The following is a 27,448-nucleotide window of genomic DNA, read 5'->3' as shown; positions in this document are numbered from 1 at the left end:
TATTTACAGTTGCTCCCCAGCACTAGCATTACCGCCTCAGCTCCACCTCAGATCATCAGGCATTAGATTCTCATAGGAACACCGGTCCAAAAGGTTGGGAACTGCTGCTCTATGACCCTGCCACTACCAGAACCGAACCCCTCAGGGTATCCCTCAGCTAGAGGTACTTTACAAAGGAATCAAGTGAAACTGAGTTTTAAAAACAAATTCCAATACATTTGCTTGCATGCTTTCTCTGTCTCCATCTCTGTCTGACTTGCTCTCATAATACAAAAATCAGGTTTCTAAGTATGCTCTTTTTCATAGATTTAAGAAATTCCCTCTACTCCTTTCAACTTCTAAGAATTTCCAGTTTTTCTTTCCCCACTAGACATGAAAACAACAAACAACCCCCATCAGTTCACAGATAAAGTGTCTGTGAACAAGGTGGGTCAGGTAACAAGCAGGGACACTGGCCTTTCTGAACACTCCTCCAAAATCACAAGACGTAGTATAGGTCCCCAAAGCCAGCTCCCACTCAGAAAAGGAAAGGGGCAGAAAGTAAGACTCATATCCCTCTAGAGTCTTGGGTATTCAACCTTTCCTCTGAAGCCCTGTAGGCTTTATGCCTTTCAAACGAAGGGAGCTTTCTAGTCACCTAGTGGTCTGACTGGGAAGCAGAAGATTGTAGCTGCTATACTTGCGGTTGTCTGAATTTCTGATATTCCCCTTTGGTGCTTTATGATCCCATTTGTTTTAAAGCAGCAGTGGCTAAATTTTATTTTATAGTAGTGCTTTTTAATTCCCAACCAAAGTTTACTCGGCTGACTTGCTTGACCAAGCAATGCACCCATTCCTCTGGAAGACACACTGGCTGACACCTTCAGTTTCCTGAGCATTCAGAAATCTACATATTTTGCTTGCCACAGCTGGGCTGATGCTTACCATGAATCAGTTGTACTTGTTATGAAAACTGTCTTTGCCAATTTTACTTATTATGGGAATATTGTGCAATTATATACTATGTAAGCTGATTTAATATGTGTGAGAGGGTCATTCCTATGCAAATTCAGTTGAATACTTTTAGCAGTCTTGTCATAACTGCATCAAAGTAGGTATAGGTGTTAATCATAAAAGACGGGAAAAATCTTAAAAATTTATCAAGATATTGTACTCAGAGTACTTTAAGCTTTAGGTTTTCTGTTTTAAACTAAAACTGGACATGCTAAACTATGCATTAAAGATGCTGTTTAATGCTGCTTAAGAAGGCAAATGAGCAGGCCTATCATCAAAGTGAAATCATTAGAGATTTGAAAATTGGCATACACTTACAAATTTTGAGTCAAAAAAAATTGTTTATGTATTTTTTTTTCACTCCCCTTGTGGACCACCTTTTCTTTCTTTTCATGAGAACTAATCAATACTGACCACAACTGTCAGCTCAAAAGGCTGCATTTGCCTCTGGCCCGGAGTGAGGGAAGTGAGCCAAGCAACTCACCCCAAACTGCACAGATGGAAGCATCGAGACTGAGGTAACAGTTTAATTGCTACAAGTCACCTAAACAGCTGCTCATTACGTGCAGCCTTTCTGTCAATCTGGTTTTTATGTTACATCTCAACCCCTCCCTTCTCCAATCCCCAATGCTGAGAAAGGGACACCAGCTCATACCCATCCTTTTTGTAAAATTCCAGCATCATATTATCTGTGGCAACGCTGAGGGGCCTGCGGGCCTGCTCAGGCTGGCGCCGGTCAGCAGGGTCCATGTCTGGGGAGGGCATTGAGCTGTAGTTGGCATTGTGGTTCACGTGTACCGGACTCCCGTAATTCCCTGTGATGTTGAACTCTATCTCTGTGGGGAAGAAAAAATGGGTGTACATGATCCATTGGTCTGTCACACCCTTCCTGGGCAGGAGAGAGATGAGCAGAGATGGTTTCCCTTTACACTTCACTCCTAGAGAATCTGATCCCATGATTCAATGTTAGGTCATCTACTGATATTAACTCATCTTAATATCATTCATCATATTAATAGGTGAACACATGTGCTTATCTACATAAAAATATGATGGGCATTTAATAAAGCAATTTCCATTTGTGATTAAAAACAAACTTAGTTAAACAGGTACAGATGGGTACTTCCTGAAAAATACAAAATCATCTCTCTCAAACCTCATGGTCAAGAGGGAAACACCAGGACAGTCTTAATCAGATCAGGAAAAAGGGCAATGCCCACTCTACCACAGTTATTTAATGCTACTGAAGAAGGGCTGGCCAATGGAATTAGCCAAGAAAATAAAGAGGCAATACGACTATTTGTAGATGATGATATATTTCTAGAAAACCAAAGAGAAAAAAATAAAAAGGATTAAAACTAGAAATTTCAATAGAGTTACTAAGGGTGTTTGTTGGCTATCTAACGGACACATGGAAGTGCTCATATTACCCTTTTGTAGTCAGAGCCTGTTTATCTGCAATGGTAATGCATTAGCTCATCTACAGAACTTACAGAATCATGCTTTCAACTTCTATCTCCTTTTTTTGTTTATCCTGATTTCTTACCTTCACCCAACTTTATGTCATCAACAGAACTCTTATAAGATTAGCAGTTAAGAGCTTTCACAGTCAAAACACATGAAACAAAATATAATCAAACTCTTTGATGTTGTTAGGTCAGTACTAATTGATTACCTTTAATAGACACAGTGAAGAATTATTAACATTATACCCTTAATGTTACTAAACATAAGGTATGGTGCCCTCCCCACCCCCGCCCCACCTTTTTAAAGGAACACAGAATTCAGCATAATAACTGCTGCCTCTTCAAAGTCTTCACCACTGGGAGTCATACTTATGCAATGGTGTTTTCATGGCTAAGAACATTTATGAAAATCCCTCTTAGGTAGCTGCCTTTAGAGTCTAATTTTGAACCAGTTACAAAAAAGAATCTCATTGCGTTTGAGCCGCACCTTTACATGCCAAGGGAAGCTCAAAGGATGCAGCTTAGAATAACAAAAGGATGGCACACAGATGATCCATAAGCTCTGAATAAAAGTCCCCTTCATCTCAGGTCTCCGCCTCCCTCTGCAACTATAAAACAGAGACTCTGTCTTTCCTTTCTGTACCATCATTTCATGATTTATAGATTAAAGAAATCAGGTGTGGATGTTAGACCAGAAAAATTCATGGACATGGTTGATACAGGCAGTGGACACTCTCAAAATAGAGAGTAGGAAACTACCACGACTCTATCCCCATACCTGAGTGTGTGTGTGTACATGTGTGTGTAGAGGATTATAAAACAAAACAAAACAAAACAAATACCTTTGGGCAATGGTACTTGATTTCAAAGGTTCAAAACTCATAGTGACACTTCTGCTCTCCCCCAGCCACCCCCGCTCCCACACCTGGATGCCACCACATACCCCCAGGAAAGAACCAGTCTGCATGCTGGATGATGGGTTCGATGATCCCAACAATCTGCAGTGAAACTGTGGTCATCATCTCCGTGATGTTCCTGCAAGCATAGAGCACAGGAGGGCAGGGCAGGGTTACCAGCCAAGGCAGAGTAAGAGGCACACCTGGCCCCACAACCGGAGAAGGGGCCCTAGACTGGAAGCCTGCAGACCTATGTCTGAGAACAGGATTTCTCTTGGGAAGAAGAGGTTCACTTTTCCGAACCTTTCCTCATCTATAGGACGGTGATAACCATAGAAGTCCTCCTTATAGGAAACATGTAAGGATACGAATAAGCAAATGAATAGGATGCACACATCATCAAGTATGAGGCACCTTTCAACATGAAGTATGATCCTCATAGCTGCCAGACTCATCCTCTTTCCAACTGTTCTCACTTTTGAGATGGCCCTCTGTCCCTCTGGATAGATCTTGATGCTGGGATATGTATTGGGGAGGCTTGAGAGTCTGCCTTGCCTGGTCTGCCATATCCCTTTTTCTTTCATCCTGATACTGACTTAGATTAGCTTAGAGAATACCCTCCTGGCAGATCTGTAGCTCTGAGACTATCAATGGAAAGACCTGCAGAATTTTGTGCCTCCTCCTGAGCTTAAAAAAGGTACAGGCCAAGGCAGAACTGTGACTTGACAAATAAATGAGACTGGTGATTACCTGGGCCCTAGCCATCCCATCCCTGCCCTTGTAGTACCAAACATCACCCTTATGCCCCTTCCTCCCCGTACTCACCCTTCTGCTTGCGGCCACAGGAGGTTGGGTCCTAACACGATTGCCATGTTACTGGGAGTCATTTTGTTTACATCTTGATATTCTGACAGCTTGGATAAAAATTTGATCAAATATCTAGAAGGAAGTTAGAAGGACCAGGTTTAACTAAAGGCTCAAAACTAGCCTCGTTTCCCCAGGACTGGGTAGAAACTTCTCTCATGTAGCATATCTTACTGACAAAAGAGTCATACATCCTATAATATGATGAAGACGTGTCATGTTTCAGGACACGTGAGGCTCTGATCTCACTCCACTATATGTCAACATCTGGCCAGAGAAATTCTCCATCTTTGCTTCGGACTCAGTAAATAATAACCTAAAGTTCCTCCTTCTTTTCAAACCTGTCACTGGCCATCCTCCCTGTGTGCAGAGGCGAGAAGCAAATTGTCTAGGTGCCACTGCCAGGGACATCTACATGCTAGGGGTGGTATCCCCTGATCCCTCTGGAGCTCCGCTCAGTGGGGCTTTCTGGAGAGAGACATTGAAGAAAAAGTTAAAGACTTAGCATATGACCCAGCAATTCTACCCCTAGGGATATTCCCAAGAAAAATAGATCCACACAAATATTCATGGCAGCATTATTCATTACAACCAAAAATGAGACCACCTAGATATCCATCAACAGATGAGCAGATAAATAAAATGTGGTCTATCTGTACAATGGAAGATTATTCAGCCACAAAAAGCAAGGAAGCTCCGATACATGCTATCACGTGGATGAACCTTGAAAACATTATGCTAAGTGAGAGAAGCAAGACGCAAAACACCACATATTGTATGATTCCATTAACATGAACTATCCAGCATAGGCAAATCTATAGAGATAGAGACAGAAAGTAGCTTAGCGGCTGCCAGGGGCTGGGTTGCGGGGAATGAGCAGTGACTGCTAATGGGAATAGTGTTTCGTCTTAGGGTGATGAAAATGTCCTAAAATTAGGTAGCAGTGACAGTTGTACAACTCTACAATTATACAAAAAAAAAAAAAAAAAAAAAAAAAAAAACCCAAAAAATTACACACTTTAAAGGGGTACAATGTGCTTTATATCTCAATAAAGCTATCATTAAAAAAATAGAAAAAAGAACCAGTGAGGAAGCTATGAACAAATGAAGCACACTAAACAGCTCTGGCGAACCATACCAAAAATCTGCCAAAATGAGACGAGGTCTCAGCACCCAAGGGTCCGTGTATTTTCAGTTACAAAAGGCTGTTTCTGACCCCATTCTGCTTGGATCACAGTGAAGTAGCTCCCTCGGAAATTGTTTACTCACTTTCTGCCGGCCTAGAAGAAAGATCACCATACCCAGGGTCTGATAACATAGTCTCTAAGCTGCTGCTGTGCCGAATCCACCCACAGCCTCTCCTGACCACGTCTCCAAGAGGCCACATACACCTGGACCAGGACGTGGGAACTCAGCTGACTGCAATCAGTCCATAGCTGGCTGGTATCCTAAACTGCAGTTAGTAACACTCAATGTGTTATACTGATGTGACTCTCATTTTTTGTTTTTTTTTTTAATTGTGGCAAAATATATATAAAAGTTATCATTTTAACCATTTTTAAATATATAGTTCACTAGTATTGACTACTTCCACATCGTTATGCAACCATCACCACGATCCATTTCTAGAACTTTTTCTTCATCCCAAACTAAAACTATACCCATTAAATGATACCCCCTACAGTCTTCCCTTCCCCACAGCTGCTGGCCATCACCATTTTAGTTTCTGTCTCTATGAAGGTTGACTATTCCAGGTGTCTTATATGAGTGGAATCATACAGTATTTGTCCTTTTGTGTTTGGCTTTTTTTCACTTAGCATAATGTCCTCAAAGTTCATCCACATTGTAGCATGTGTCATAATTTCCTTCTCTTTTAAGGCTGAATAATGCACTGTTTGTGTATTTTGTTTATTTGCTTATCCATCAATGGGACATGTGAGCTGTTTCCACCTCTTGGCTATTGTGAATAATGCTGCTATGAATATGGGTGTATAAATATCAAGTCTTTGCTTTCAAATCTTTTGGCTACATACCCAGAAGTGGAATTATTGGATCAAATGGTAATTCTATGTTTGATTTTTTGAGGATCCTCCTTACCGGCACTCAGGATTTTTTACAGGAAAACAGAAATAATCAGGCAGATGGTAGCAGGAGCTGAAAATCTGTATCTCAAGAAAATACCAGGAGAGGTGGCAGGGCCAGGAGCAGTGCTGGCAAGACAAAGTGATGAGGAAGCAGAAAGTGTGAAGAAGCAGAAGCTGGGGTAGAGAAAAGATCTGCAGAGCAGCAGGAAGTAAAATCTCTGGTGGTCACAAGAAAAGTGAGAGATGATATGTGGAAAAATAGCTGGTGAATGGTGGAGCACTAGAGAATATTCTCCTGGCCTCTTCCAGTGGACTAGCTCAAGGGCACACCAGCTAAGTCCAGCTCCAGGTTTGGTTAGCTTCTCCAAGGTGCCCATGAACACCTCTCTTTACAATAAATCCCCAATATCTTCAAATAGCTTGCATTAATCTTTGCTCCTTGCAAATCAAAGAACTTAAATGATTTAGCCAATAGCTAGTTAGGCAGCCTCCAAAGTCAGGTAGCTCCTTTCAGCCTGTTTTCTCTGCAAAACGGTAATTAACCTCACAGGGTTGTTTGAGGTTGAAAAGAGACCAAGCATGCTAACAACACTTTGAACACCATGAAATGCTGTGTATGCTAGTCACCATGATCTTTAGCCAGGAAACTGTGTGTCTGGGGCTTAAATAACCCTGACTCAAGTGTCTCCAGAGTTAACTTACCGGATGTTGTTGTGATTGGCCTTGGGCAATTTTTCACAAGCATTCCACAGAGCCTGAAGCCTCTTGTCTTGTTCCTGGATGCTGGAAAATTAATAGGAAAAGCCACTGATTGAGCACAAATCAATGAAGTCTCACTGGCAATCATATTAATCAGTCATTGTGATATTTGAGAATAAAGAGCTAACCATTATGAATGATCATATCAGCAAGCTCTATTACTTAAATGTTTGGTTACCATTTCCCGCCTCCATGTTCTCTTTCTGTTTGGTCCTGTACTATTTTAACGAAACTTCCTCTGCACACACCATATGTCCCAGGTGAATGTGTGCCAGAGTAGTAGGTAGGGGCAGGAGGGCAGAGGCCAGAAACCTGCTCTAGAGTAAGCAGGGCCATGGTGCTGTCAAGAGGACAATTCTGGCATGGACACCAGGATACATGGCACCAGTCAGGGAGTTCAACTGCTTTCACACCATAGTGCAGCATATTGTCCAGTTCAATGGATATTATTTAATTGACACTCAGTAAATCCCTTTTGAATAAGTAAATTCTACGACCTCACTATGGACATAAGGAAATCTGACCTTTCAAGACATAACTCAGAGATGGATAATGCCCATGAACCAAAGAAAGGTTTGCTCAAAGAAAGAGTTTCTTTCTTTATATGCCTTTAGAAGATTAAAAGAAATTACTAATAGGACTATGTTTTCTATATGCTTTTCATGAAAATCTACATCAAGGCCTACATGGTTAGAAAAGCCTTCTGCCCAAATACCCTTTTCTCCAGAAAAACTGAAAGTAAAACACCAGCTGGGTGATGCTGCAGCTCTGACCCCTTGACCTAGGGCCCAAGGCAAGGTGGCAGCCATCACCCACACACCAGGCACCCAGAGGTCCTCCCACAGAACCTGACCACAGTTCAGCCTTGAGGAAAAGGTAAACATTTTCCAGATTAAACTTTTGCTAGGAAACTGAAGGGACAATTAAATGTCCCATTTAGAAATGGAAAGGTAAGAGCTCATATTTGTCAAGTAGTCATAATTCGACCAAAAGCTAGCTGAAGAGGGTTTTTTTGTAGGGAGGCCACTAAGACCCAACTCCATCCTAACTGCAATCTTGTGCCAATCATATAATCTCTGTGAACCTCACTTTCCTCAACTGTAAGTGATATTAGTAAGAGAACTTCCCCCATAGCATCAGTGTGAGAGATGTGAAAGAGAATCTGCACGAAGGGCTCAGCCCTTGATCAATGTCAGCCTTTGCAGCTGCCACTGCCACTGCCTCCGCTCTCACCTCCACCAGCTGCTGATGTGTCTGTCACTTGCAGCACCAGGCCCTGTTTCCTGTCCTGTTCCTTGATCCTTTCTAAGCTGACAAGGAAGATGCTGCTAAGACCTTGCATTCAGTAAAAATCAGCAAACATGTACTGCATGCCTCCTGTGTGTCAGGCACTGTCCTGAAGGCTAGGAAGCAGTGAGCAATCGAGACATTGTCACTCTCAAAGCTCACAATCTCATCAGCTACACAAACAGAGCCATGAGCCAGGCCATCAGTTTTAAGCAGAGAATGAACACAGAGATGGGACAGGTCATGAAACGGGAAGGTCTCTCTGAGGTTATATTTAAGGTACAGCCCAAATAATCAGAAGGAGCCTTGGGCAGAAGTTTTGGGGACAGTCACATCAGAGGGCATGGCCAATGCAAAGGTGAGGGTACTTCTGTCCTGAGGAAGGTGTCCTAGCATTGACTGGAGCTTCAGTCCTTCTTGCATCCTTCTTCAGGCATCTCTTGGCCTCTGGGCTATTCTGCACCTCTATTCTGAATGACTCCAGAATGGAAGCATTTATGTGGCTTGCAAAGACATGTCCTTTGAGTTTCAGACCATCTTGCACTGTCCTGGGGATCCCTAACTTCTGTTCTTGCTGCTTCCCTGGCTCCAGCTCTGACTCCAGGATGTCCCATCCTGTGACAGAGCTGGCTGTGTCCTGTGGAGTTTGTCCCTGTTAGGGTCAGTGAGGTTCTCTGGTGAGATCCAGTCTCATCGAACATCAGTGGTATCAACCCCATAACCTAGGGAGCTTGGAGACAAGGTGCCCAGATCATTTAAATCAGAATCTCTGGAAAAAGATTGAGGCATTGATATCTTAAAAGTCTCCCAGGAGGCTGATGCCACAGGGAGTTGGAATGGCTGTTCTAAGAAAAAATTAATTTCTTTAGAGATTGAGACTTTAATGGCAGCCACTGTCATTCCTGGAGTCAGGAATAGGCAGGACGCACATACCCTCTAGGGGCAGGAATAAGGTTTTGGTTTTCCTTGGTTCCAAGACACTGAGCCCTGAGGCATCTGAATCGTTCCTATTTCCTATTTCCTCTTGGAGACCCACCTCTGTAAATGAGGAGTGTCTCTCAGATCCTGAAGCAGCAGGCTGTCCTCGGTTTCTTCGGTTTTATATCATCAAGATCACTTGGCCATTCAGTACCTAAAAGGGACTGTTTCCATCAAAGGGTATGTTCTCACTTATCTCCACTTCATCCCTAGAACCACGGTGCTGTTCTAGAAAGGCGTCAAGTGCCATGGCTAAGTGCATGGGTTCTGGAATCAGACTCCTTGGAATCAAATCCTCATTCTGCTATTTATTAGATGGCAAGTAACCTGCCATGACATACCTGCACTATGACTCAAATTCCTCATCTGTAAAATAGGGGAAACAGCACAACCCACTTTTCAGTGTTGCTGTGAAATCAGATGAGTTAAAAAACATATAATGAGCTTAGAACAATGTTGAGTCTCTAACAAACACTCAACAAAAAGCATCATTTATGATTATTTATATCACCGTGGAACTCAACATGCACTCTCCACAATGAGATATAAAAACATATATTCAGCCACCCTTTAGGATGCATAATCTTTAGTCTATCATGGAACAAAATAGCGTTATGTAACTTGATTGGAGCTATCTTTCTCTAACTCCACACGTACTAGCCTGGTCAGCTGGGTTCTTTCTCAGCTCCCAGTTCTTACAGAAGCAGATACATATTCCAGTGTTCTTTCCGATAGGCTAAGCTGGCTGCTCTTTACAACTAAAGCTCATGACTAAAGAGCTCTAGAAATCATGTCCTTTCATGGGCACTAGCTTAGTCCTGTTCTCATAAAATGTTCTTCCCCTCCTTTATCTCTTTTTTCTGGTTCATCTCTACTACCCACTCTCTGGCGCCAATTCTCTGATGTCTACTACTCAGTAAAAACCAATTCCTCCCAATAAGAGCATTTATTTAAACTAGCTTTTGCTTACAGCCAATCCTAATGCATGCGTCAAGTGAGGAAAGAACTCAAGAAGCAAAAAGGAAAATTGTACTTCAGAGCCATAATATGTGGCATGGCTGTGGCTTTCCCGGCTCTGCATATTTTCCCTCTACCTGCTACATGTCTAGAGTCTTGAGCCTTGTTCCTGTCTCCTCCCCACTGAGGCCCTCTTTCACAGGCTCATCTTCAGGAGAGTAGAAAAGTGTCCATTGCCCAGATGTTATGTTTTTATATTAGTTATTAATTAGTTGTTATTAAAATATTCACAACTATTATAGGTACAGATAAAGACCCCTGTGACCACTCCCGTGTCCTACTCTTCTCGAGAAGGAATCATTACCATCTGCCCATGAGCCTTTCGGAACCATCTTTTATGCATTGACACATATAGAGGGGCACTCCTAAAACTCTATTGTTTTTAGTGTTTGTTTAGTTTTTTTAACCAAACAACAGAATAGCATATGTGTCCTGGTTAACTTGCTTTATCTCACTCAACAATAAATCTTCATACCTTTTCATGTTAGCATGAATGGTTCTACCTATTTTTTTAACTGCTGCAGAGTATGTCACAGAGTAGATATACCATAGTTTATTCAGCCACTCCCCATGTTCCCCATTGACGAACATTTAGTAACTTTTAGGCTTTCATTATTCTAGATAATGCTGCATTTAACATGCATCCTTGTATGTTTCTTTGGGTACATGTACACATACTTCTCCATGACTGATATCAAGAAATAGAGCGTCTGGCTCATAGGTTACATGCTTTCACAATTTCAATAAATACTTCCAAATAAACACTGACCCACAAGATGCTCCAAAATGTTGTATACTCACTTGGAAGCCTGAATCCACTCGTCATAGAGTTCAAAGGTCATAAGAGGTTCTGGCAACTCTCGGAGGTAAGATTTCAAAGCTCCTGGGCATGAATACAATATTTGCCATAAGCCACTTTGATATGGCAGAGACAAATTCTACCAGCCAGCAATACCCGTGTGGGTTACATCTGGGGATGGGCTCCCTGACCCAGACAACAAGATCAAATGGTAGCTTCCCACATAAATGGATCCGAGGTTCTGGCATGGCAACTGGACTGGCGCTGACAATTGCACTGGCCTCCCCATCTCTTATTTCCCACCGTTACATCATTTTCTGTTGGTACACTGGGGAGACTTTCCTTCAAGAGGCCATAGCAACCAGGCCTAACACTGGGCCTTGAGTGAACACATCTGATGCATATTAGGAAGCCACTGGCTCAAGTGCCTGTGACATGTGATCACACACGCTCCATGTTCACACCTTCCCCATAAGCCTCTACAGCACAAGCAAGCACCTTACAAAGGGGCTGTGGGCGCCCACCTGCAATTGCATGGGGGTCTGCTGAGTACTCTTGCACATCCACCACACAGCAGTCCAGGGCAGCTTTCAGCTTCTTCAGCTTGGAGGCAGACGGAGCTACTCGAAAGAGTCCCTACCAACAGGATGGAGGGTCAGTGAGCTGCACTCCTTTCCCCCAAATTCTCCTAGATGCATTTTTTCCCAGCACCATTTTCAACATTGTAGCGGTTTGTTTTCTAAATGTGTCCTCCTTTAGAGCAGGAACTGGGCCTTACCCATTGTTGTGTTCTCAGCGTGTAGTATAGGATGACTCATTATTCTATCTTAGTAGTCATTGAAAAAATAAAATTTGGGCACTCAGACTTCTTGTGTATTTATAATATGTTTTGGAGTAGAATTTGACTGAGACGTGGTTAGATTTGGCGGGCCTAGGAAGTTGGATGTGAATAGCTCTACAGGGTGTGTGAATGTTGGGAGAAGAGACGAATGCAGGTCAGAGTTTGAAAGGAATCTCTAAGTCACAGACAAGTAAGTTAGACATGAATTGAAGACCTACTGCATTGTTTCACCTCCTTAGCCTCTTGGATTCTGTGATTCAACTCACAGACTGAGAAACAGGCTGGCAGAATACTCCTTGTTCCTTTAATATTTATGGCCATTCAGATATTCAGGTTCCTTCTGAAGAAAATGTTCTTGGTCTAGAATACTGAATTTGGGGCCTGCTAAGATTGTTAACTCCCTTCTCATTACTGGGTATATCAGATAAATAGATGTCCAAAGCTCTGTGGCATACATGTGAGGAAGCTCCTGAAACATGTTTGGACTAGAACATAAGTAAGGCTGCTATGACAAAGAGAGAAAGCTACAGCACACGTTAAAGGAGTGGGTTAGATCCTCACAAAAACATGCCATAGACATGGAAGAAGAGCAATAGCATTTGGTGATGGACAATGCCAAAGAGAAAAAAGTAGAGCTGTAAAATACAAGCCTTCAGATTCTTGACTGTGTAACTGAGATAAATAAAAATCAGGAGAAGGTGATAGTTAGCGAGTCCAGTTTTGGGGGCATCAGAGAAAAATCTGCATGGTAATGTTGAAGAAATGGCAGCAAACATGGGAGTGGAGCCCAAAGGAGGAGTGAAGACCCTGAATTCCCAATGAGGTTGAGGTGAGCTCTAGGAGAGGATGTTTATGCCCCAGGAAAGATTAGAGAGAGCAGAGGGCAGGGCTGGGATGGCAGTGCTTAATAGATCATCTCAATGCGGCTGACAGGTAGGTGTAAGGGAGGAACCAGGGAGTTGAGGGTGGTGCTAGTTTCAAGGATGGCTACAGTAGTAACTTCACAGGCAGCATGGCCAAGGTTGCTGGGCTAAATCGTGGGATTGGGCAATCCAGGGTCTCTAGGGATCGATGAGGGCAGGCTGAGCCCAGCGGTGTGAGCAGAAGTGATGATGCAGAGAAAAGTAGGTTAAGTCAGTGGTGGTAAAGATGAAGAATCAGCAAATGCTGAGAGTTATTTTAAGAAATTGGGTAGCACAAAAAACAAAACCTAAGAGCTTAGGGAAGGAATATAAGGCAGTAGTTGGGTTGAAAGAAGACTTTTTTCTAGGCTAGAGGAAACCTGAGTATATTTGTTATGAAAGGAAAAGAGCTGATGCAAAGTAGGGAAAAATGCAAGTGAGAGAGTGAGTTCTGACAAGAGGCAGAAAGGCCCAGAAAGAGCCGATGGAAGAGTCGGAGGACAAGATGGGAGATGCCTGATCATCTAACATCTGTTCTTCGAGAACCGGTTTATATTGATTAGAAACTTAAAGATATTGATAAATTATTTTGACTTCTGGTATGTAATAATACTGTTAATGTTACAAAACATTTATCTTCTAGAGAAACTTACTGAAGTATTATAGATAAAATGATATAATGACTGGGATTGGCTTCAAATGTCCAAGGCAGGGATTGGGGGACAGAAAATGAAGGTCAAGATGAAACAGGATTGACCATAAGCTAGGTGATGAGGCTCATTATCTTATCTTTAAGTGTTTCAGATTTTCCATAATTAAAAAAAAAATGATGGGGAAAGAAAAGGCCCAGTCTACCTCCCTCCATGAAATTGTACCTCAGGGACTGCAAAGAACTTTCATCTTGAAATTGATAACACATGTGAAAATGTCTGGCATATAAAATGTGGTAAAAAAAAAAAGAAAAAAAAGACACTTATTCTCATTTGTTGGAAATAGCCAGCATCCAGAGCAGGCCTGACATAGAGAGGAAGGAGGCGGCCAACACATATGTGAACATTCATGGGTTCCTCACCTTCTCAAGCCCTCACAGTTTGCACCATATGACCTAGTACTGACTTAAAGGCTGTTTTGGATTCATCAGGTTTATTTGATAGATGTTACACTCATCTCCCCCAAAAAGTTCATATGCCCCTATCTTACTCTTTAATACTTTGCTCAGTAATAAATGCACAACATGCTCTACATAATTATTGATTGGCTGATCAGATCAAAGGAAGATAAAGATTTAAAAATAGCCTGTAGAAGAAACTCAAAATGAGATCTATCTCCTAAGAAATGATTTACACAGCAATAAAAATATCAGTTCGCCAATTCCTCAGAGGTCTTTTTTACATGTGGCTCTTAAGAAGTACTTTCTAATTCTCTATCAATCATATTTCATGATCTCTATTAAAAAAGTTATGATCAAAAAGGTTAAAAGGTCTATTTTTAAAATCAGAGAACTTATGAAGAAGATGGAGGAGGGGGGCAGTTAGGAGGAAGAGGCAGGACAGAAAGCAATAGCCGCAATAGCAGCGGCATACCTAAATCATGTTAAATATGAAGAAAGAATGGCTGGAGTGTGGCTATAAGTTCCCCATGGCCAGTGGCATCAGTCTTCCACAGTCCTCCACTCTTCCTATAAAATGAACGCTCATGGGAGAGAACAGGGCCACTTTAAGTTCTGCAGGAGATGGGGCTGTACCACATCTTACCATGTTTGGATTTGTGGGGGCCAGGATGGGGATGGTAACAGGAGAGAAGATCTTGCAGGCTCTGTCTCATGGAAGAGGGGACTAGCTAGGGGCTGGGTTTGGCTGTGCCCAAACCTACCTCTTCCTGCATCCCACATTCCAGCAGCATCGTTACACATGCCTCAATGGGGAAGGCGATCTCCCGGCCACTGATCATGAGATGCTCTTCCAGAGGCTTCCCGAATGAGGGCTTCTCCACCCAGGCCTCTTAAGGGGGTGGAGAGAGAAAGGGTGTCAATGAAAACAGTTATTGACGTTCACTTATGCTGAAATATTTCTTTCTTCTTGTCATACAGATTTTCATCAGACTACCAAAACCATGGAGGCACAGTTTAGTATCCATTCTTGTGGTTTTAGAAAGACAGGGAGGACCGGGCAGATGGATGGCTAACAGCTATGTCCAGAGCTGCTGGGCTGCATGTGACACACAATTTCCACACACATATCCATGCACCCAACCCCCCCCCCCAACTCATCCCCTTGAGGAAAGAATGTGTGTGAGTGCGATTTGCTTCACTGAAACTGAATCAAGGCACCAGCTTGTGAAGTTCTAGCAGCTCATCTAAATGTGACCCTGTTGGGGAGAGAGTAAGGGTGAAATACAGGTCATCAGTCTCACCTAGGAAGGCAATATTGGGCAATGGTCTCATCTGGTAAGGCAAGCAGGCTCCCAACCCTTATCTGTCTAAGGAAGGTTGGCACTTACCCTGTTGTGCTTTTATCTGAGGCAACACAGCTTGCAAGAGTGTCAATGACTTCTTGTGGTATTCAGCTTGCACTTCTATTAGCTGAAAAAACACAAGAGCAAGCATTACCCTTTGTCAAAGGGTGGGGAGCACAGGCTGCTATGTCATGCGGGTACTCTGCATGAAAGTGCTGTCTTATAGGGAAGGAGGTGGAGTCCCCAGCTCCCTCCTCAATCCACCTAAAATAATGAACATATTCCTCCTTAGCCACTGAAGCAAAGAAGGCCATTTGGGATGCAGAACCGTGAAGGATACGGGGGAACCACCTCAGAGCTGGAGTCTGACTTAGAGAGTTTGCCTTCATTGCTATTCTTCCTTACTGAGGATCCCATCCTCAAAGCAAAAGGAAACAAATGGAAGTACAACAATAGGAAAATGTAAATGAAAAACACATTTAGAAATCCATTTGCCTAAAAGAGTTAAATGCCATTAGCCTGTGTGTGTGTATGTGTACACACACATACATAAATGTAAACATATATATCTTGTTTTCTGTAAAGTCAGTTTAAGATATAACTGATCAGAAAACTTTTGGCTTAATCCCCAATCCTCCTTGACTACTCTGGGAGGTAAAACTGCTTTGGTTATAGACATACAACCCAAAGAACAAATTCCTTCAAGATGTTCTATTTTGACCATCCCAGTACTAAAAAACCTGCTGAAATACTGATAAGAGCAGTATGTCAAAAATTTCATTAATTTTAATACTCTAAAACTGAATATTACCTTCCCAAATAAAACCAGTGGGAATATACTTGAAAAATACACTACTTTAAATGTTCGAAATTGGAAAGAATGCATATCAGCTCTTTATTAGGGTAGAAGCAACTTGTCTGAACTTCTGATCCACTGATGGAAGTGTTAGAAGATTGCTAATAGCCCACAGCTATTCTATATACTTATTGAAGCATTTTAATCTTTTCAGGATTTCTCCTTTTTCTTCCTTTATTTTCCTTCCTTATCATTCCATCACTTCCCTATTTTCAATTTGTATTTTTTTTCTTGACTAAGACAGTGTCTCTAAATCTGCTTTCATTGACGAAAGGCAGCTAAATAGGTCACATCAATTGTCATTTACCAGTCTGTCATCATCTTTGGCAAAAATCTAGATTAAAATCAAATATGTGCTGGGGACAGAATTATCTTCTTCCCAGTTCTTTGTTTTTGATACACCAAGGTTTCTCAACCTTTGCCCTACTTCCATTTTGGTCTGGATAATTATTGTGGAACTGTCCTGTGCACTTGAGGATGTTTAGCAGCATCCCTAACCTCTACGCACTAGATGCCAGTAGCAATTCCCTTAAAAGGTGACAGCCAAAAATGTCTCCAGACACTGCCAACTGTCCACTGGGAGAGGGATCAAAACCACCTCTGATTGAGAACGATTGCCATAGATTACTGAGTTTCAGTAACGTTCATAGATGAGGTAAATTTTATTCTTAATTTTGGGGGAAAATCAATACAAGGGGAAGAAAAGGTAGCATTTATTCACAGGTAGAACAGTCAAACCCCCACTCTTTTCTACAGCATGTTCAACCAAGGGGCCCTCAGTTCCATGTCCACATTTGCAAACAGGTTATAAGTAGTGTCACCTTTCTGGAACCTTACCGTTTGAAAGTAGTTTGCATAGTCAATTTCTTTGGCCACAAAACTGTACATGTCAGCCGAGAGCTGGTCCTATGGAAGGTAAAATGCACAACCAAGGTAAAATATAAAACAGTAGAGAGTGGCTAATGCATGAGTCTAGACATAAGAGAAGATAGAGATACAATCAATGGTTAATTCAACAATTAACCATTGTTTAATCTCACTTTTAATAAAACTTGACATATTATAAACTTTGCCAAGGACATTTCCATGTTTCTCAACCAGGGCTCTGGAGAATGAGTAGCATGAAAACAACACCTGTGCCATTAGTTTCCCCAGAGATTCTAACACACGGGCCACATCTAGAGTTAGGAAGGCTCGTGTGGAGGAGTGAGGTGCAAATTACTTGCATACACCTCTGCGGTTTGTGCCAACATTGTGAAGCAACCTCTAAGTACAAACTGCTTTTGTTCTCTTATTCAGTTATTTCTTCTCTTTGATTATTCTACTATTTTGCTATCCTTCTTTCTTAATACTGATTGGTTAATCACAAGCATATAAGAAAGAGATGGAAATACACCAATTTGGAGGAAGTTGGATAAAACAGGTGGGCAGGGGAAGGACTGCTGATTCAGAACCTGGCAAAACCTGGTCTCTTCCAACTTCACACACAATTCTCATGTTAACAGTTTTATGCTTTCAATTCTCCATGACATCAGAAGCAATGACCTAATGCTGTATCTGAATCTGGAATGTGTTCTCTGAGAAGAACAATTTTCAGTTCCACAGAAACACCCATAGCGAAGCATAATAAAAAGTACATTTTGAGCAGAATGTAGATTATGTCACTGCCCAGATCTTTGAGCATGTCATGTCTCTGAACTGATTTATGCAAGTCATATATATGATCTCTAAAGTTCCTCCCTGTTTGGTTGCCTCAGGTAAAAGACCTTTAGATGAAATGCTAAGTTGAGGAGAGAAGAGTTTTTAATGTTCAGGTTGAGGGTAAATGTGAGAACAATACAAGAAAGCTGATCCAGACACTGAAGGAATTAAAGCAGGCAGCTACACACTTCAGGAAGAGCCTGTTTCATGAAACCTCAAGTATCTGTACCAACCCCATAACCCTCAGACTCTCCAGCTGCCAATTAAACCTATTCTTAGTGAAAGAACTGGGATATGATGAACGATCTGTTTCCTTTTCCAGTATCCTTGCAGACAAGTCATCACGGGGAATATCCTTAAAGAGTTCTTGTACACTAGGCAATAGAGTTAACAAGGCACAGAGTTAATGGAGAAATCTGTTCTTGGGAGAGCTTTAAGCACAGATTAGTCAATGCTACAGTTGGTCCAATTTCAAATAATGAAGAAAGGGGAAACAATTATTATTCATTGAGAAGATTCTAGGTGAGCGGCAGGCACAATGTCACATGGAATTCTCTTCTAACTCTTAGGTAAGTGGAATTTCCAATTTCGGATGAGTCGCTACCAAGAGTTCAAGGATTTTATTTGCCTGTCATAAAAGTTCTTCTCATAGTAGGGGCTTAAAACTATTTGCTGAAAAAACAAAAGAAGAAATGAAGACTCAGCAATGGTAACTTTCCCTAAAACTAAAATGGGAACTAAGTCCACCCACCATGGCTCCCTTTCACCAAAGCACCCCTATAATGAATGCCTTTGTAGGGGTAGGGCTGCCAAGTATATCAAAGGTTCAAGAGAAAGTAGTTCTGTGAGGAATGGATGTCTGCCATCCCAGCATCAGCATTGTTCAGGAGTCATCCATCACCAACCAGCCTGGCAGTTGTAAGAGAGAGATTTCAAGTCAGGGAAAAACAAAGGGTTGAGTGACAGAAATGGCTCTGCAGATGGGAAAGGAAGGGACCCCCTGAAGGACTAAATGCCATATCAAATACACCTTCAGTAACTCAGCATTTGAGCTTTGCCAACAGATGATCTTAAAGAAGTCAGACCATCTGTGTGTGTCCTCAGGAACATGAAAGAATTTTTAAAGCTACAATTAGATTACTGCCATATTAAGTTAACAATATGGATCCCAAACAAGCCACATGGCAAGTAAGAAATAAAAGTGAAAACTATAAATCAAATTTCCATTTATCTAAATTGTTAGTGAATTTTCTTTATAGAGAAAAAAAAAAAAACCTTCATCAATAATCACCAGAGTTAAATGAATTTAAAAACATCATTTCTTTTTTGATTTTGCAACTAATCCATACTCAGAAAACTACAAAGTAAATAACCAAATTCACCTGTAATCTCAATAGCAAAGATAATGGCTATAATTGCTGTGATGTTTGCTCATTTGCTATTTTAATTGGCACATGTTTATATGATTGCTAGGCTTACAAAAATGGGATCAGAATGCTTGTAGCTCATTTAACCCTAGATAAACATGTTTTCTAATGGACATGACATTTAATATATGGATGGACGGTGTTTTTATTATTGGATGCGTTTCTAAATTTTTCGCATTATAATGACACTTAAACAAGCATCTGTTTATACAGATTTATATCTATTGATTGTTTCCTTAGGATAAATTCCACAGTTAAAATTAATTCTGATTATACAATTCCTTATAGTCAAACTTAAAAATATTAGAAAGGTAATAATGAGTTGAGACATTAGGGCTTTTGATATATACTGTCAAATGGCCATCAGAAAGATAATTTATACTATAAGAAGTAACCCATAAATGTTTTGTTTGTTTTCTACAATAACCTTTTAATTCTGTTTAACCACAATAAAATTTAGAGAAAATTTAAATAATGTTCTTAATTTGTATTTTGTTTTACCAAGAGGTTAACTTTCTTCTAGATTTATTGTCTCTCTTAGTGTATCCATTGTCAAGTGCTTGTCAACATTAAGTGCTCATTTCCCTATGAGTCTTCATGTATTTATACATAAGATTTATAAGAATTCTTTAGATTGATGAATAAATTGGCTTTATCAAATACTACTACTATATCCCCCAATTTTTCATTTAACTTTTGATACTACTTACAACTTTTTTTTTTGGTGCTGTAGTACATTTTTAATGGCTTTTCCATGTAGTATTATCTATTAAATTTTTCTCTTTATAATTTCCTCCTTTGCTAATCTGTTCAGGGCATCTCAACCAAAAAGATAAATGCCCATATATATGTTGAGTAGAGAATACGACATTTAAATCTTTAATACATTTGGAATTTATTTTGGTACTTGTATCAGATATAAAAAAATTTTTAAAGAGCTAAGCAGATATCTCGGAATTGTTCATGAATAGAATAGACTGTCCCTATGGATTGGAAATGTCACAGATAAAATTTCTCATACACTTGGATTTTCTTCTGACTGGGATGTCTTGTTTTCTTGTTTACTGTTTTTATTTTTTTCACTGTTTTATTTATTTTTAATATAGTACCTAAATTTTAATTATGTAACTTCAGATATATGGAATTCAAAGAGCCAATAATTCTCCCACATTAACTTCAGAAACCTTTTCTTACCTTTGAAGCATTTATTACAATTATACCAACTTACCACAGTTCTAATCAAATTAATTTGGGGACATTCAAAATTTTATAACATTGACTTCTCATTTAAGAACATCTCTCAATTTCATAAAGTCGTCTCAGATTTCCCGTCATATTTTATAATTATCCTGTATTGCATGATGATACCATAGAATTTTGAGTATTTTTGTTGTTAAAAATCCCCAAGATATTTATAAATACTGGTCTCTTAAATACTTTTTCTTGGTAGAAATTATAACCTTGATTTTTATTGTTAACTTCTGCTTTCCAGTCGGGCATGTAAGGAGCTTAGAAGTCACCATTTTAAGAAGCCACCACTAACAACATATAAAAAGCTGAAGAAACTAAAAAATCAACAATTCTTTTAGTCCATCAGAAAAGTGAGGTCACATGGCAAACCATGCCCCCAAAGTGGAGAGACAGACAGGTCACTATGAGAATCACAACTTACCAGAGCAGAAATCGCCATAGAAATCAGTGCTGGGCTAGGAAAACTTGAATTATAATTGACAAATTGGTGGAGACTCAGTGTGGACATGTCTGAAAATTAAAAACTTTGAAGGGATCTAGTCACTGGGGCCTTCCACACTTTTGTGAGTTTTACCTCCAGAAAATTTACCAAGTTCTCACAGTGAATATCAGATAAAAATGCTCTGCTGCTTTCAGCAAAGGGAAGAGAAAAGGAACCATTTTAAAAAAACACTTGAGCATACTATTCCTCTTAATGAGGCCTACCCTCAGGAAAATTATTTTACCGGAGCCTAACCTAATGGGGTTTTATCAGAGCCTTACTGATCAGGGGAAAGAGAAATTCTCAATTCTAGCAGGATCTAGCCTTCCACACGTTGGAGAAGAGAAGCTCCCAATTCCAACCCCCTCTGGCCATCCTGTCCCACCTAAAACAAATAAACAAACAAACCTGAGAAGCTGAAAAACAACAACTGAGAAGTACTTGTGAAGTTCACAGTCGAAGGGCTTCCCTAAAAGACTGAGACCTAATCTTAGGACTATAGGATACTGCTCTTCTGTCCACACCTCACCACTACATTACTAAACGCCTATTTACTACAGTTCCTTTTACCAAGTACATCTCATCCACGTTTTGGTTACAATTACAAGGCATACTAAAAGGCAAAAACACAGATTGAAGAAATGAAACAAGCAAGCATCAGAACTTGAGTCACATATGGCAAGAATGTTGAAATTATCGGGCTAGGAATATTTTTTTTTTTAAAAACTATGATCACTATACTAAGGTCTTTAATGGAAAAAGTAGATAATATGCAAGAACTGATGGATAATAAATGTGGAAAGACAGAAATTCTTAATAACCAAAAAGAAATGTCGGAGATCAAAAATGCTATAACATAAATGAAGAATGTCTCTGATGGGCTCGTCAGTAAATTGGACATGAATGAAAAAAGAATCTCTGAGCTAGAGAATATGACAACAAAAATTCCAAAACTGAAAAGCAAAGAGAAAAAAGACTGAAAAAAGAAATAGAATATCCAAGAGCCATGGGAACCGTCAAAATATATAACATATGCATAATAGAAATACCAAAAGGAGAGCAAAGAAAGTAACAGAAGCAACGTTTGAAGAAATAATGACTGAGAATTTCCCCAAATTGATGTCAGCACCAAGCCACAGGTCCAGGAAGCTCAGAAAACACCAATGGCAAAAAAATAAAATATACCTAGGAATATCATAGTCAAACTCCAGAATATCAAATATAAAGAAAAACTCTTGAAAGAAGCCACAGGGAAAAAACCATCTTACCTACAGAGGAGGAAATATAATAATTACATCCAACATCTCAGAAACCATGCGAGCAAGAAGTGGCATATTAAAAGTGCTAAGAGAAAAAAATTACCAAGCTAGAATGCTATACCTTGCAAAATTACTCTTCAAAAGTAAAGAACTAAAGACTTTCTCAGACAAAAAAAAAATGTTGAGGGAATTTGTTGCCAGTAGACTTGCCTTGCAAGAAATGTTAAAAGAAGTTCTTCAGAGAGAAGGAGAATGATATAGGTCAGAAGCAAATCTACATCAAAATAGAAAGAGCACCGGGGAAAGAATAAGTGAAGGTTAAATATTTTTCTAATTCTTAATTGATCTAATATACAAATTTGTTCAAATAGAAACAATGTATGTATATATGTGTGTACACATACCCATGCTACCTATGCTTATGTTTAAGTAAAATGGGTGGAATTAGAAATATTTTCTTACTAAAAGGTATTTGCTCTACATGTGAAGCTGTATAGTGTTATTCAAAAGTGGACTTGGATTAGTTGTAAAGGTATATTGCAAACTTGAGGGCAACCACTAAAAAAAGAAAAAAAGAAAAGAAATATAATAGATACATTAAGAAAGGAGAAAAAGTAGAATTGTACAAATGCTCAATTAATATCTCAAAAGGCAGAAAAAGTGTAGAAGACAAAAATAGCAAAGAACAAAGGCAACAAATAGAAAACAGGTACAAATAATGTAGATATTAATCCAACTATATCAATAATCGCTTAAATATCAATGGTCTAAACATACCAATGAAAAGACAGAAATTGTCAGAGTGGATCATAAAAATAAAGACACAGTATATGGTGTTTACAACAAATGCAGTTTAAATCTGAAGATATATGTAGATTGAAAGTAAAGGGATAAAGATACACCATGTTAACACTAACCAAAAGAAGGACGATTAACTATATTAATTTCACACACAGAGCAGAATTCAGAGCAAGGAAAGTTACTAAAGACATAGAGGGATAGCACATAATGATAAAGGGGTCATTCTACAAGAAGATATAACAATCCTTAATGTGTATATACCTAACAACAGAGCATCAAACTATGTGAGGCAAAAATGATACAACTACAAGAAGAAATACATGAGCCACTTATTATAGTTGGAGACTTCAACACCCTTCTATCATAAATGGACAGATCCAGCAGGCATAAAATCAGTATGGACATAGCTGAACTTAATAGTATAACCAATCAACTAGATATAATTGATAGCTATAGACAACTCTATCCAACAACAGCAGAATACACATTCCTTTCAAGCTCACATGGAAGATCCACCAACACATACCATAATCTGGGCTATAAAACACACCTTGACAAATTGAAAATAATCAAGATCATATAATCCCTGCTCTCTGGCCACAATGGAATTAAACTAAAAATCAATAACAGAAAGATAGCTGGAAAATCTGAAAATTCTTGAGAATTAAACAACCTACTTCTAAATAACCCAATTTAAAACATGAGTAAAAGACCTGAACAAACATACCATCAAATAACATATACAGATCCATATAAGTATATGAAAAAATGTCAATATCATGCCATCAGGGAATTGCAAATTAAAATAACAATGAGATATCACTACACACCTAGTAGAATAGCTAAAATTCAGAACACTGATAACACCAAATGCTGACAAAGATGTGGAGCAAAAGAACTTTCATTTGTTGCTGGTGGACTATGAAATGGTAGATCTACTTTGGGAGACAGTTTGGCAGTTTCCTACAAAAGTAAACATACTCTTATCCCAAGATCCAGATATTATGCTTCTTGGCATTGACCCAAATGAACTGAAAAAGTACAAACACCTGCACACAGATGATTATAGTAGCATTATTCCTAATTGCCAAAACTTGGAAGCAACCAAGATATCCTCTGGATAAATAAAACTGTAGTATATCCAGACAATGGAATATTATTCAGCACTAAAAAGAAATGAGCTATGAAGTCATGAAAAGACATGGAGGAACATTAAATGCATATTACTAAGTGAAAGAAGCCAACATAAAAAGGCTATATACCATTAAATTCCAACTATATGATATTCTGAAAAATGCAAAACAATGGAGAGAGTAAAAAAATCAATGATTGCCAGGGGTCAGGGAGAGAGAGGGATGATCAATTACAGAGGATTTTTAAGGAAGTGGAACTATTCTGTATAATGTTACAATGGTGAAAACATGTCATTATACATTTACCAAAACACCAAGAGTGACCCATAATGTAGACTACAGACTTTGGGTGATAATGATGTGTCAACGTAAGTTCATTGACTGTAACAAATGTATCACTAGGATGTTGATAGTAGGACAGCCTGTACATGGGTGGGGCCAGGGGACATACGGAACTCAAGATTTTCTCTGCATCATTGGTTCGGTTTTCTTTAATGTCAATTCTGTCTTCTACTAAAAGCAACTTCATACCTGTATTTTTTTTTTCATTTTTTAAAAAATCCAAATCTACAGTTTCCTTTCCATTTTATTTGGTAACTTTAGCTCACCCTTATCTATTGCTACCTAAGGTCCCTAGTCCCTTGAATTTTATTTTGGGCACCAAGATATTGTCTGAAATTTATTGTTCTATCAATGAATCTTTTTCAAAATGGTTCTAATTTCTGAGTACTTCATTATTTATTATTGTTTTCTAACATAGGAAAATAACTGATTCAAAACTATTTTTTTTTAATCTCAAAATGGCAAGCGTCTCTTTCTTGTCCCTTACTGCCCACTCTGATAGAATCTTCTCAGAACCTCCATTTTGTTTGCTATAAATTTAGTAACTTGGCAGCCTATGAGGGCTAGCTAGATAGGGAGAGCTGCTACCATTGAGGATGCCTGCAGTCAAAAATATTTCACTTCTCCATGATTATTATTTCTCTGAGTTTGGTGAAGTTATCAGGCCAGGGAGAATCCTTCTGTTGATAATATGTTCTGTCCTCCATTTTGGTTAAATGACACGGTCATGCACAGCCTCCTAAGTGACACCACTGCCCAGTACATCATAGATTTCAGTAATGTCAAGAATATTCATAGTAGTAGAAGCTCTCCCACCAGCTGACTTCTATTTGGGTGTGGCCATGTTTGCCCTTAGATCTTATGGGGATAGATTCTTCTGGGGATAGAAGGAATCCAAGTAATTTAAGTGTTCTTCAACTATCCCATAGCCTTCCAAATTAGAAGGTAGTAATGGGTTCTGCCAGGATTTCATTTACTAATTTATGATAACACTAATTTTCTAATAAAAGGAGCTATGGGTCAAAGCTCAATGTTGTCTTTTGGTCTGACAATAGATGTTCATTTAAGTCTGACTGTGAGGAGGACAAAATGGGCTGGACATCTGTCTTCCAGTTGCCATCTTTCCTGGGTCCAAGCTTGATTTTCAAAGGGCAAAGATTATACACTGGCAAAGAATAAGACTGAAATAAGAAGAGACACTAGTTTAAAAAGAGAGAGGCTGAGGATTAGCGGGACAGAAAACGATATGGGTGGAGTAAGGGTAAGAATGTAAGTGATGGGATGTGGGATGATATATTTCAAGGGGAGAGAAAATCAGGAAAAGTGGATGTGGAAAGTATTACTGTCTAGTAAAAAAATCTAGTGCTGCAGCCTATACTATACTTTGAATGAGAAACAACAACACTGATACTACAGTCATCAAATGGATTAGTTTTCTAATCATTGTCTTTTCCATTATTTCACTGTTCATGGGTCCTTCCTGTCTTTCCTCTTATTGAAAAATCACCAACTATTTACACACCCTTTGATGTATTGGTTCAGGGGTCATCACAAGGGCCTCAGGAAGAAAAGAGAAAGCAGGTATGAGTTGTGAAGAGTGGAGCTTGTCTTTTGAAACTTGGAAGCAAAGCAGGCATTAGATGGGAATGCATGTATGGAATGTTGCACCTGCTCATCTCGGCTTGGTTTTCCTGGTGGGCTAAAGCTCTCGGGGTCTCACAGTTCTAGAGAGCCCTGCTTGGTCCTCTCTGAGCCTAAACAAAGAGGAATCAGATTGCCACTTTTGGCCCACATGCTTTCATTTTGCTGAATTATCACAATGTAAGAGATTCTAAAGATTTGTCTTGCCTGCTAAGGAAAGACAAAACCATGAAGATATAAGGATAAATGATCCATTTAGGGAAACTCAGAGAGGGGAGGGAGGAAGGCCACAGTAGATATTTAGAACAGCTGGCAACCACTGAAGTAGAAAAAAGAATCAGAAGAGAATTTTTATAAAAATATTAGTGTGTGCTCTCAAGGGGATCAACTCAGCACACAAATAAAGCTACCTAGAGCATAATATGTGGTTTTATTAACTCGGTATTTTCACTGTAATAAAACAGAAGTCATGGACTAGCTAAGATAATAATGAAAGAGAGTGGGGGTTATCTTATTGAATATTATAATTGGTACAAAGTCATTAGAATAGAAATTTTATGTTATTATCCCAGGAATAGCCAAAGAGGTTAATGGATCCCAGATATAAATTTGAGGGATCAAATGATAGGATTTCACTTCAGGGGAAGGTGGCTTATTTAATAAATGGTGCTGGCATAATTGGCTATTTATCTGGGAAACAACAACAACGACAAATCTATCTCATACCATGTACAAAAGCAAATTTCAGATATATTAAAATGAACAAAATAGGTGTATAAAATGCATTAAAAACATTAAAGGAAAATGAAAGAAAAACAGTTTTTAACCTTGCAGTGAAAGATGCCTGGTGAGACCTTCAGGATCTTTCCCATGCAAAGGAAATACATGTACATGATTAAGTTTTTAATGGCAGATATTAAGACAAAGTCAAAAAGACAAATTGGAAGACTGGAACAAGTATCTGTAGCACAAAAGACAGAAGAAAGTTTAATATCACTAATATACAGGGAACTTATATAAATTGAAACTTAAAGGAATAGAAATATTGATCCAATTGCCAATATAAATGTGCAATTTCCCAAAATGGAAATGCCTATAACAATATGAAGAATGTGCAATAACTACATTAAGCTATACTCATCACTACTAATATTCAGAAAATTAAAATTATAATAACGTAGAGACAGCTGTTTACCCTTCACCAGATTGGCAAAAA

General features: G+C 39.3%; 1 protein-coding gene across 6 annotated transcripts in view; it reads right to left on the bottom strand.

Moving 5' to 3' along the window:
- ARHGAP44 (Rho GTPase activating protein 44) overlaps positions 1–27,448 on the bottom strand; it is a 176,390-nt gene that overhangs the window by 23,122 nt on the left and 125,820 nt on the right. For all 6 annotated transcript variants that reach the window (XM_025044357.1, XM_025044355.1, XM_015586683.2 and 3 more), the window contains 9 exons: positions 17,034–17,102; positions 15,386–15,467; positions 14,759–14,886; positions 11,668–11,779; positions 11,146–11,227; positions 7,006–7,086; positions 4,181–4,294; positions 3,403–3,494; positions 1,649–1,829 (listed from right to left, as the gene is read on the bottom strand). In XM_025044357.1, the coding sequence (XP_024900125.1) occupies positions 1,649–1,829; positions 3,403–3,494; positions 4,181–4,294; positions 7,006–7,086; positions 11,146–11,227; positions 11,668–11,779; positions 14,759–14,886; positions 15,386–15,467; positions 17,034–17,102 (941 nt within the window). The remainder of the gene's footprint in view (positions 1–1,648; positions 1,830–3,402; positions 3,495–4,180; positions 4,295–7,005; positions 7,087–11,145; positions 11,228–11,667; positions 11,780–14,758; positions 14,887–15,385; positions 15,468–17,033; positions 17,103–27,448) is intronic.

This window comes from Pteropus alecto, unplaced genomic scaffold, assembly GCF_000325575.1.
Source record: "Pteropus alecto unplaced genomic scaffold, ASM32557v1 scaffold52, whole genome shotgun sequence".
NCBI classification, from domain to species: domain Eukaryota; kingdom Metazoa; phylum Chordata; class Mammalia; order Chiroptera; family Pteropodidae; genus Pteropus; species Pteropus alecto.
Note: the sequence above shows the minus strand (reverse complement) of the source record. Positions and strands in the feature narration are given on the sequence as shown.